Source organism: Sinohyriopsis cumingii, chromosome 4 (assembly GCF_028554795.1).
Source record: "Sinohyriopsis cumingii isolate HCF-2022 chromosome 4, ASM2855479v2, whole genome shotgun sequence".
Classification (NCBI taxonomy): Eukaryota; Metazoa; Mollusca; class Bivalvia; order Unionida; family Unionidae; genus Sinohyriopsis; species Sinohyriopsis cumingii.
This window is the reverse complement of record NC_142964.1, coordinates 56679310-56692469: the sequence shown is the minus strand read 5'-3', so window position 1 is coordinate 56692469 and position 13160 is coordinate 56679310. Positions and strand designations below refer to the sequence as shown.

At 32.6% G+C, this 13160-nt stretch overlaps 1 protein-coding gene across 1 annotated transcript in view; it reads left to right on the top strand.

Moving 5' to 3' along the window:
* Positions 1 to 13160, top strand: part of LOC149801208 (complement C3-like) — a 346536-nt gene that overhangs the window by 195842 nt on the left and 137534 nt on the right. Inside the window, exons 22-23 of the mRNA XM_089955247.1 lie at positions 8265 to 8366; positions 10630 to 10833. Of these exons, the coding sequence (XP_089811373.1) occupies positions 8265 to 8366; positions 10630 to 10833 (306 nt within the window). The remainder of the gene's footprint in view (positions 1 to 8264; positions 8367 to 10629; positions 10834 to 13160) is intronic.

Genomic DNA, 13160 nt, shown 5'->3' with positions numbered 1-13160 from the left:
ACCCCTTTGAAATACAAATAAAATTATAAAGCATGGTGGATTCAAATTTAGGATCAGGGATGATTTACCCCCAGATTACCCTAGATGGGATTTAGGAACAGTGTAGGGGATATATATTGTCGCTGTCATTTTAATTCGCTTGAAGAAATTTGGACTATCACAACATTACTTACTTTATAGTACTATAAAAAAATGTTCTATGTTTTGATATGTTTGCAAATTCCCCATTGTTGATGAGAAAACTGCTGATCTTCAAATGTTACAAATTTTGACTACCTGCTGTTTTAGATGTTAAAGAAATATTGATCAGCTCCTTGCATAATATTTTAGGGTTTATGTGGATGAAAACCACATTATGTAATAACGACAGCCTGGTTAATCCAGAAAAGGAAATATTTTGTCTTTAAAATGCATAATTCACAATATGATGAACATTGCTGGTAGCACTATTAAAACTTGTTTCCAACTAAGTTGGCTTTCAGAGTAAGCCTGATGCTTGGAAAGTGACAGTGATATTTTTTATATGCACATTGCAAATAGAAAGTGTGCTATGGATAAAGTTGAGGAGATCAAGGCTTTTGAAAAGTAGCTGAATGAGAAGGTTCAGGAGCTTAAAAATCCATATAAAGTAAATGTATAGGTCCTATAACAGGATATTTTACTGTAGTGTACAGTGTATTGTGTTTTAACTGTGTACAAAACTTCAGACTTAAAGATGACATTGGATAAATGTTTAAATTTCTTTAATGGTTTATTTGCTCAGCAGTGTGCAGGAGGACATTTTAGTGGAAATAAATTAGCACTTAAAGCTATTTGTTTTTTATTTATTTGTTGATTTTCATTTTATTCTCATTTTATTTAGAATGGAACTCAACAGCCTATTTTATCAAATTTGTAATAAATGATATGCTAACCATGGAAACAGTCTTGTAATTCCTTTGTGTCTTAAACCTCAAAAATAAAATTTAAAACCTTGAAAATAGCCTCAAATAAACCTCAAATGTTAAAATTTAATTTCACTTCTAACATTGATATAAAATACTGTGATAAAAATGGAAGAGCAGAGTGATTAGTAAGGTCACAGCGATACAGATTTTATCACGCTGTATTAGGATGCAGACCTGCCAACTCTTACGATTTTGCCATAAGTGTTATGAAAATTACCCTTAAAATATGGACTTTATGGCATACTAGCAAAAAGTACGGGAAAATGATCATTGCCGAAAAATCCGGATAATTGGTTCATCCATGTTTTATTTGGATCCGGGTTTCATCGATGAATTAATGAAATTAGTCAGGGAACCAGACTAACTTTACAGCACCACCCAAGATGCTTTAAACTGCACCTATTTGTTTATGCGAAGTGTCTGCATGATCAAACTGTGGAATATAGAATTTTAAACAATGGCATCTAGAAAGCGATTCATGTTTAAGACTACAGGCAAAATAAGCTTCTAAAAATGTGTTAATAATCAACACAGTAGAATAAAAAGGAGTATTCAGATTCTTGTGAATAAAAGCTAGAAAGGGCACACTTATGTTTATTGAACATCACGTGCCAATTTGAGTCACAGGTGCTCGACGCGAGCTTGATGTTAAGAAAAAAATAATATTCTAAAGGAAAAAAATCATACAGAGTGACAAAAATACTTTAGATTACCCCCATGACCCATTCTGACATAGGACCCTCTCTATCATGATTTATCTCATATTATGATAGAGAGGGTCCTATGTCAGAACGGGTCAGACTGGTAATCTACGGTCTCTCTAAACACCCCAAGATTCTCAAAGAACACCACAATGTTACATATATTGGCACCAAAACGTACTAAGAAGTGGGAAAAAAAGTAAAAACACATTCGGATGTTGTTACCATCAATGATTAATAGTATTGGTTGATGTCCCTATTTCCAATAACCTACGGAAACTAACTCTTATGCATCAGATATCTTTAATTTTATAATATTATTAAACAATTTCCTTATTTAATGGCTATGCACCATAATTTTCTCATTTATTTTGTTATTAATTGTTTATATACAAATTTTAATTTTAAATCGTGCATCAACATTTTTGACAGGGACATTTAGAATACATGACCAAAGAGAGTTACAAGCTCCACGCGAGTGATTTCCCTTGATTTTATGTAGCCGTGAAGGAAAGTCGCTCTGTAATTCCTTTCGATTTGACATCAGTGTCGTGTTTGATATATCAGATGTAATTTATCTAGACTGTCTGATTATACAGGCCATTTAATGATTGGTACAGTCACATAGGCACATAATTATCAACAATAACTCACAAATCACCAAGTCGTTTAATTCTCTGCATGAATTACTCCGTCTCAGTAGCAACTCCAGAGGACATGCCAAAAATATTACCCACATTTCAGACTGATTAAAAGAAGAAAAACGATGAAACACACATAACTGGTTTATTTTAGAAGTTATTAATGTTTTCGCAAGCATAGTAATAGAATATAAAAGGTAGATTTTCATCGTTTTACATTTATTTAATATAACAAATTTCTAGCTGAAATCAGAAAAAAGTATATTGAAGCTATCGAATTTACATTTATTTTTACCAAGATAACATTCCAGTGTTTCCATAAAGAAAATATAAAATTAACTTTTAGTAAATCAGGCCATTATCAACACTATCAAACAGCAACGCATATTATTTATTGACGATTGAGTTCTCAAGCAAATCGTGCTTTCTTCGCATTATATTTACAAAACAAATTGCATAAAGAGTTATTGACTAGTAAAACGATAGTACAACGTATCAAAGAATTATTGATGAGTAAAACGATGGTATAATGTATCAAAGAGTTGTCGGAAACAGTACAAACGAACATCCGATATGTATTGATCCTGTCCTTCTGTACACAGACGCTTCTTACAGAACTTACAAGAGCTTTCTGGAACATATTGCTGCAGAGCTAGATAGAGGTGTTGAGTCCGTGGAAGTAAGAATGTCTGAAATTATGGAATTTGGAAGTGATGATGAGAAGAGTATAACCTAGCCAACATAGTCTGTATTCCCCTCGGTTACATGCTCCCTTTGCACGAGACATCTGAAGGATAATGTCAGGCACTTCCTTCAAAATAAAATATGGGTGGAAAAGGGTGAACGTGATATAATAAAGACACAAATATTTGATAGTGGTGTCATCACAGACGCAAATACTACAATAGATTTTGAAAGTTGATCGGAACTTTTGGAAACAGTTATCAATGAACAGCATCCGACATTTGGTCCATACTTTGTAAATAAATTGAAACCAAAACTACATAAATATTTTTTCAAAAAGATAGCTGCAAAAATACTGAACGCGTGAATTAGACTAATGACAATGCATTCATCAATAACATTCTAAAACCTTTCGTTTGACTGGAAACCACGACACGCGCAACATCTAATACATAAACTTTTCAGTGTGACACAGCTCCATTTCATGGTTACGACAGCGCGAATTATCTGTTAACGAAAAAAGAACACATTTGCCACATACATGACAGCGTCTGGAGGTGCAGATCCGAAAAGCAAACCACAAAGATTTTCGGAAACTTCCTCAAGAACATTAAACGTATATAGAAATCAAAGTACATGTAATCACTAAAATGGAAAATACACCATAATTAATAAGGTTATTATTATTATATACTACTAATTATAAAATATATATTGTTTTGGAAAGTTAAATGTTATTAAGAATTTATATGTATCTGTAATCGTAGTATTGATTTATTGTATAGATTTCGCTACTAACTTCATGCTCATTAATAATTAAATTAGAAATAAGTTTGGAAACTACAAAACATGATATATTGTCATTTAATGTCAAACATTTAATACTTCGTAATTACTTCAAACAATGTTGGAGTCAGCCTGAAATATTGAAATTAGTAAGATGTTTGTACTAATTGTTAATTGATTCAATATTTAATTATTTAAATTCAATAACTGTATGAAGTTGGTAAGCTTGAAGGAATATATATATATATATATATATATATATATATATATATATATATATATATATATATATATATATATATATATATACTTTTATATCTAAAATGTATGAATATACAAGCATCATCTATGCTACTTGGTATGTTCAATTCAACAATAGATAAATAAATATTTAAGAGAGGAAGACTTACAGAATAAAAAAGAATAATGAATCATTACACTAACTTAATCGCAAATGCGATGCTGTCATTTCCCGCATATATTACAAGACAAAACAAGCTAACGAGGTCTGACATGATTATGATATTGGACACAAGGATAAAACGCTATTGTCACAATTACCACATTTCAGTTCATATTGTACCAAAATATATCTGATCGAAATGTCACAATATAAACTGTACTTACTTTAAATTAATCCACAATTTACACACGTTTTTGTTTTGTTTTGTTTTTTTTTTTTTGTTTTTTTTGTTTTTTTTTGCTTTTTTTTACAAATATAAAGCGTGTGGTGTGTTTAAATTTCAAACCTTTATATTTTCATTCAAATTAGCGTGCACTGATTAACTTAATAAAAGTGACTTTAATTATAATTAACTGTTTACATCTTTTTTTTTTATTGCAGACATCAATTAATAACAACGTGATTAGTGGAAATGACCATTAGCAGTGTGCCAATTATTGTTTGTAAAACAAATTGGATTTTTTTATGCAAATTTCTAGTGTGCGGTAAATGTGATTTCTTTTCATTCGGTTTAGCATGCATTCATTAACTTAATACATGTTACTTTAACTTTAATTAACTGTTCACATTTTTTCGGCGACTTAGAGATGTGTTGGTATCTTCTTTAATTGTAGACGTCAATGAATAATGGCGTGATTAGTGGAAATTAATATTAGTGCTAATTAGTATTTTCAAAATGCATGAATTGGGGCGAATTGTCCCTTGACTGGAGTTGAAGTGTCTTGGGGTCGAAATGTCTTGCTCCCATGTGGCATTGCTACTTATTTATAAATGTTGATAAATATTCACGTTACTGCACCCGAACACTTTTCGTCGAAATGAGTTATTTCCCTTGGCAAATCTTTGACCTCACTACTTTTTCTGTTAAATAAACAATCGCTAAATATTCACACTTTTTGTTTCTATGTTTGTGTTGTTGTTGAAATTTAAAGTAGGTAATTGATTGAGTCTTGATGTGTTTTTGAGAGTCTTGGGGTGTATTGGGGAGTCCTGGGGTGTCTTGGAGTGTTTAGTTAGACCCCGGTAATATAACGTATTTTTGTCTCTCTGTATGATTTTTTTCCTTTAGATTATTATTTTTTTTCTTAACATCAAACTCGCGTCGAGCACCTGTGATTTGAGTATGTCTCATGGCAGGAGATATGATTGCCGTCGTCATGTGAAATGGAAAAGAATTTCCAAGAAATATGTCAAGTTTAGAGATAGCAACAAGCCATTGAGCTGCATAGGGTTTGGAACTAGAGTTAGTATAACTGTACTAGTGGTAAATAAAGTCGACGCATACTTTACAAGCTTTTTCAGTTGAACATAATTTTTATCGTCAATGCCTCAAACTTTTAATTACGTTTTCCAGCTTTACAGTAGCAGTTATTGATATTTTGCTGCACGTTACTGAAAACTAGTCTTACGGAAAATAATCAACTGCCTTACTGAGACCGACTAGTCAGGATTGGCAGGTCTGAAAATGTTTGCACTGGCATTTCTTGGCTCTATATTGAGGTTACAACATATTTTTAGTCAATTAATTGTTTATTATTTTTCTTCATGTAAATGTAAAATCCCTGCAGAATAAACACCATATCAGAGATAAATAACTTCATTCACAGTGTTGCACTTAGGATTCTATGAGCAGGGAACACTTCCCCCATCCTCAAAATTATCTGGTCAACATGTGACATTTCAAAGAGACAGAAAAATGCTAGATAGTACTGAATGCACTAGTATAGGTAAAATGAAAAACACAGTAATATTGCTTTACATGTTTTTCACTTTAACTTTGGCATCAGCACTCTTTGTCTTCTTTTCTTTGGTCATTTACATTTTTTTATTGTAATAACTGTTTTATCATGTGCTCAAAAGGAGGGGAATTGTTTTCAAATGCACCGAGGCACTGAAAATGTTGACATTTCAATACACATAAATACTGAAGGACTGGTGGAGAATCAGTTCAAAGAAAATTTACCTTTTAAAAGTTATTTTTAATCTTCTTGGGTCATGAATAATGTTGACTCATTTGCCTCTCTATTCTTTATGTGTATTAAAATCAGATTGTAGGCTTTATGTCATGATTTGTATCCATACATTGGCACAGGCATAACATTTCACATCTAGAGCTCAATGTATAAAATCATTACATGTAATTGAATACCTGGTTCATTTGAAAAGAGTTTAATTATGAAGTTTTTATTCAAGATCTTCTGTCAATTTCCTTTAGTCATCACTCAGAGTTTATTATACAGAGATGCCCATCATCCTGAATTTGGTGTGAAGATCCCGAGTTGGCAAGCCTGTTCATGAATCACACAGATGTACATAAAATCAAAATTTTTCGTAAAAAGTAAACTGAAAGAAAATTTAGCAGAAATTGAAGCCATATGCTAGTATTTTCAGTCCTTTCAAGTCTTTCTGGATAATTTGTAAGACATCTCATCAGTTTCCAGCATACATCTAGAGTGTTTTCAGTCTTTTCCTCTCTTTATGGTAATTTGTGACATAAGACCAGTTTCCGGCATATAACGTGCCATTATAATCAAAACAGTTTGTTTCATTCCTTTCCATTCTTTTCTGGTCACTATCATATAATCAGGTTCACACCATGATTTGGAATGCTTCATTTTACTTGTGTTTTCTTAATGATGTACTGTATTGCTTGTTTTTGTTTTGTTTTTTGCAAATTAGATTTTTGCAACATTTGTTATTTAATTGCGAACTATAATCGGCACTGTTTTTATAAACCTTTTATGTATGCCTTGACTTTAAAAAGGCAGACAGTGATTTTAAGCCCATCCTGAAAGCTGCATGGAATCAAATGTTAATTAAATTCATCAATTTAAAGAAAGAAAAAATTGTCCTTCGTGTTTTAATGGTACAAAATCCGTCCCAAAAATTGAGAGAGCTGAGAAGGGAGCCATGCGATGTGATACACAGGGATCTGACCTTTACCGTGTGGAAACGATTTTGGGAAAGGCTCTTTTAGCAAAGCAGAAAAGAGCCAGTAGCAGTCTGGAGGACAGTTAAAAGAAAACACAGCCATGTGCTGTAAATAGTGTTATATAACTGCACATAGACATATTTTGTAATGTTTTTAAATGATATTATCATTCTTCTGGCTTCCATGTGGAGTTTGCATTTGCTGCGGTAAGTGTCACAAATTTTGCAATAGAATCGTGAGCTTTTACCCTTTTGTCCCTTATTTCCCTGGTTGGAAATGGGCATCTCTGTATTATAATATTTCCCTGGTTGGAAATGGGCTTCTCTGTATTATAATATTTCCCTTTTTAACAGTACTTTATAATTCACTGATTCAGTACCTAACTGTATTTTTGAATGTTTTACATCCCATAAATTTTATTTTGCATGTAACCTTCACTATAAGTTACACTAGTCATGGTCAATGATGTGCACTATGAAAACCTTGAATGTCTTGGTAGCCAAATATGATGTTTGAAATGGAAATTGTCATCTGAAAGTTGTTACTGCCTATGGTGACTTTGGCCATTGATATCTCAAATGAAGTGGACTGACTGGCACTTCTAAAAAATAGTAGTTGGTATATTAAAAAATTTCTCTGTTGTAAAAGCATGGTAATAGGGAAACATACAAGTAAAGATTTCAAGGAAATAAGATAAAAGATTAGGGGAACTTTGTGATGTCATACTCAAGGCATAACATTTATTCAATACACATCAACTTTTACTTAATTATGAAAAGTTATCTCCTTGCATCAGACATAAATCTCCCTGTTTAATCTGAACACCCACCACCACCACCATTGTATAGAAATATATACATGCCTTCCTCCACTTATTTAACAAAATTGAAAAATAATGTTAAAGTTCGATTTGGTGTGCTCCTGACTTGATATGTTTAACAGGCAAACATGTTAGAGTATAGAACAATATTATGTGGTAAATTTAATTAGCGGTTGTGAGAAATACAGTTTTATGCAGACAGAAATTAAAATATATCTCTATTCCATCAAGTATAGAAGATTACCAAGTAATTGGAATAATAGTGTATTCCATTCATTTAATCTTTTCAGTGGAAAATGATCCTGTGAATGGACACCAGATATTTACAGTGGATTTAACAATGCCAGAAAATGCCATTGAAGGAACTGGCCAGTGTGTGATGTACTTATCAGGTACCAGACAGATAGTGAGGTAGAGATGGTGAATAGAGAAATTTCAATGTCCTTGAGGTTTAAAAAAACTTAATTTCTGATCTTTTTCGTTTATACTAGTCAAAGACCAGACGAGCTTAGGTGGTGGCTTGAGGTCTATCGCCTGTCTGTTAAAGCAAGTTTGTTATGTTTTCAATGTTCTTGAGGTTTAAAAGAACTTAATTTATCATCTTTTTAGTTTCTGAGTTTCTGTTAAAGCAAGTTTATTATGACTACTCCTTCTAAACTATTAAATGGATTGCCATCAAACTTTACACACACATTCATCCCAATGTCTCATTGGTCCATTTAAGTTCAAAAGTCCTGACTGCTTTTTTGGGATTGAAAACACAAAACTTTTTATCATATTCGGTTGGTGATAGATAAAAATGGTGTTGATCTGATATTAAGTATGGCCACCATGAAAATGTTCTTGCATCTCCAAAGTTGACAGTTGTGTCAAGATGAGGTTTTCATTAGAAGATTTTATATGATATGTAGTTAATGATGATATGACATGTAATATGAACACCACATAGGCCATCTTGAATTGTTATTGCTTCTTTTCTTGAACAGATGGTCACATCAGTGTTGTGTTATCACTGAAAGAACTTGTTATAATGTCAGTGCTTATAAATGGAAATAGTGCTAATCTGACCTCCAACATGGTCACCTTGCTGTACATCGTGAAAGTCTTGTTTATGCTACTTCTGAAAGGCTTGGCATATCAATATTGGTTTTTCATCTGAGGACCTCTTATAAAATCAAGTTGGTCCTAAATGAAAGTGGTGCCAATTCAATATTTGCTGTGGCTGCCATGGTGGCCACCTTTGAAACTTTTTTTTTTCATTATCTCCTGAATGAATAGCATAGTAATTTCATTGAAAGACTTATTATGATATACAGTTGATCTTAATGAAAATGGTGCTGATATTGCAACCATAGCACTGATCATGAAAATCTTGTTTAAATTGATGATCAAAGATTTCTTAGTTTTTTTCTACGTGAACCTGGTGCATATCAGACTTCCAACAAGATGGCCCAACTCAGCCATCTTGTAAATCTTGTTATCACTGCTACTCATATTAAAGGGATGGTCATATTGGCAGGTGATTTTCATTAAAACACTTCTTGTTAATTGATCTAATTGAATATAATGCTAATGTGACTTAAAAAAATACGAATAATCTCATTTCATTTACTACTTGTAAATGGATGGCCATACATGAATTAAAAGAAAATAATATACTTCTTTCTTGCAGTCTATAGTTGCTCCTGTATTAACATTGTGCCGATCCATCCAAAATGGCTTCCTTCATGGCCATTTTGAAAACCTTATGGTTACTACTCCAGAATGGATGGTCAGATCGTTTATTTTTTCCCCGACTGAAACGCTACAGCAGTATGTGAGTGGTTCAGAATGAAAATGGTGCTTATCTACCAACATGGCAACATTCTGTCCATCTTCTAAATCATAGTATCACTCTATATTTTGCATGAATGATATCTTTGATTTGACGTTTTCAGTAAAATGAAAATTGTGCAGACCTGAGCACTAGCATGTGTTTCCTTTTATGAAGGAATTTGAAATTCAAACCTAAATGACCATTTTGGTAAGATCATTGTTCATTTAATGCACTTTTGTATTTCACTGAGCTGATGAGTAGAGAAACCTCTTCATATACAAATGCACTTTGAACAGATGTTTTATTTAGTTGCATTACATTGAACAAGTTGATAGTCACCACTCTGACATTGATTTTAAAGCCAAAAGACCTGTCTGTTTTTATGAAATTGATATTATAAACTAGTATGATTATCAAACCACGAATATGAATATGTAAAACATATCTTGAATTATGCCAGTTCAGTAACTCTGTTGACTGCCATACTCCCTCCCCCAGTTATTGCTTAAACCAGACTTAAAAAGTGTGCATATAAATACTGTTCATTGATCTTCAGTAGATGGTATGAGGTACAGGGTCAAAGGCAAATACATATATATATATATATATATATAAATATATATATATATATATAATTTAATATTAATTAAAACTTCTGAGCAATTTACCTTCAATAATTTTGGAAACAGTTTCATGATTTTTTTAAATATTGAGAAATAATTTAAAAATCATCCGAAACTCATGACAGGGGTTGAGATTTTGTAACATTATGTGGATAAATATATTTATTCTTTTCCTGCCATGAAATATAATAGTATTTTGTTTATTTCTTTTTGTAGGAAATAACATTATGGATGTTGTTGTGCAGAATACCATCAAAGATGTCAACAGATTATTCAGAAAAGTTTATCCATATTATTGTGGAGAACAGTCAATGATAGCTCTTGCACCATCTGTTTATGCTATGATGTACCTAGACAAAACAAAGCAACTGGTTGAAACCTCAGATATGGAACGTGACGGATGGAGATTAATTAATGAAGGTAATAATTTTGTTGTTGGATCATTTCTAAATCAGCATGTAATTTACATAACCTGTCTATCAAAGAAGACATCTAATTAATTTGTCATTCTTTGAAATGTGTCTTGTATTCTTTCTGCTGTATTCTTTCTGCACTTTGAATGTGAGCTTCAGTATGACTGGTATTGTTCAAGAATTGACACATTAAGTTCGTTTGACTGGCATATGCTGGGTACCATCCCTCTTCAAACAGCTGAAATAGTGATCAGGAGAATTTGAAAAATGCAATAACAAGATTGTGCCTGGACTTATTTGAAAATTAAAGGAGCATCAGAGTAAATATAGTATGAATAATGCAGTTAGCATGGCTGCAAGTTGCAAGTAAATTACTTGAAATTTCAGATTAAAGTTCTGATTGTAGAGTTAATTTTGTAGAACAGTTGCCGGCTGGTGGAGAAAAAAAAATCTCAAGCGCATTGATATTGATTTCAGAGACTCGTATCGTTGCTGCATCAACAATTTCCAGGACACTATCAATACTATAATTATAACAATACATAAAAGAATCTTTCTTAGAAATGCCAAATTTTATAAAGTGAAAAGAAAAGCCATTACTGGCTACTTGGCAATATCTCTCACCAAAGAGATGCTGATGGTACTCCAAATTTAAGGTCTGTTAGAAGTAAAACAATGATACCAAAGTCAAGAAGCAATCGTTAAAAAAGTTTTAAATATACTGGTTCACTGGGATGGAACAACCCAGTGACATAAGGCAGGCTCCTAGTATTTGTTACTTTCATAATCAGTGTCTCAAATAGATAAAATATTAAGACATTTGAACATTTCTAATTCAGTGTGATCCCACTATAGTGCGCTCCTTTATAACGTGAATTCAATATAACGCGGTCGTGGCATGGCTCCTGAAATTTTATATACATGTATTTTTCATGTGCACAAAAAAGATTCTTAAAAAGTATGAAAAAAATGTAAAAAGTTGCTTATCATTTTGGGGAAGAGATGGCGTATGAATAATACAAGACGATCGTGACTTGGCTCCTGAAATTTTGTATTATTTTTCTCGTACACGAAAAAGTATTTTTTTGTCTTCTTAAAAGTAAGAAGAAGAAAAAATGCATAAAAAGTTTATTCTGGGATCGCATAGGTCTTCGCCAATGTTGCAAACTTGGATTGTTTTTCCTTATTGGCTGCAAAACATACCATGTGGCTTTTTTTTTTTTTTAGCGACATTGTTGGCTGTTTAAACCTTTATACAAAACCATTGGTTTGGAGTGCAGAAATTCAGAGGCCCCATAAAAGGAAGCCACAAACTCGATATAAAATGCACTGAAATTTATCTATTGTTACATAAACAAATTCTTTGTCCATACTGACAAACCATCTAAACAGTGTATTGATATATCATAATCCGCTTATCCAAACATCTAGCATGAGTTCTATATGTTGTGAAATATCCACTTTTTTGTTGTTGATATTTCTGGTAACGGAGATCAACCAGACGAGGCATTGTCTCGTAATCTATCCTTCATCGGATTTTCAGCCACTCGCTAGTAATATATTAACAAAGACTGACATTTGTATGTGGATGGTAAGTAAAATTCCTCTTTGTTTCACTCAGAATAAAATCCTTCAGAACGCTCAAGTTTTCTTTAATAATCCATGTCATCAGAACACCTGCGTTTCTATCGTCCGTTGACCCTTTGTTAATTTTCAGATGCATCCGTGGAGGGAGGCAACTTTTACCAACTTGGAACGTACTTTGAAGTAAATGTGCTTTGTCATTCGTTACGTGATTGTGCTATGTTTTTCCACTGAATTCAGACCAATATGACCTGTTACAAAGTTAATGAATATTGTAAAGCTGTGTGTGCATATTTTCGATGGAATCACTTGTATTGTAGATTGAATGTATATGATGAGGTTCGCAGTTGAGTACGGTGTTGATACTCAATTCATGCTATACATTAGACATCTACAGTGGAGCCTCGTTAATCCGGACTCCGTTTATCCGGAAACCTCGCTATCCGGACATAATTCAACAGGAACGGAATTCCTAAACGTTAATTTGCTCTGTTAATCAAGAAATCCGCGTTCCGGATCCGGAAATCAAAATCGGGGATGAAAGTGTAAAATTACATTAAAACTTGTCTCGATAATCCGGAAATAATCTGTCCAAAAATAAGAAAATTCGAAAAATCTTATGTGAAAATACAATCGGAAGAATAATACATAAAACACAGTAGTGAAGCCCTTGAGAATCTATGGCCACTATCAATAACTAAGTAGCATGACCATATTGTAACCAGCGATTGTATAAACAATGTCTGTTTT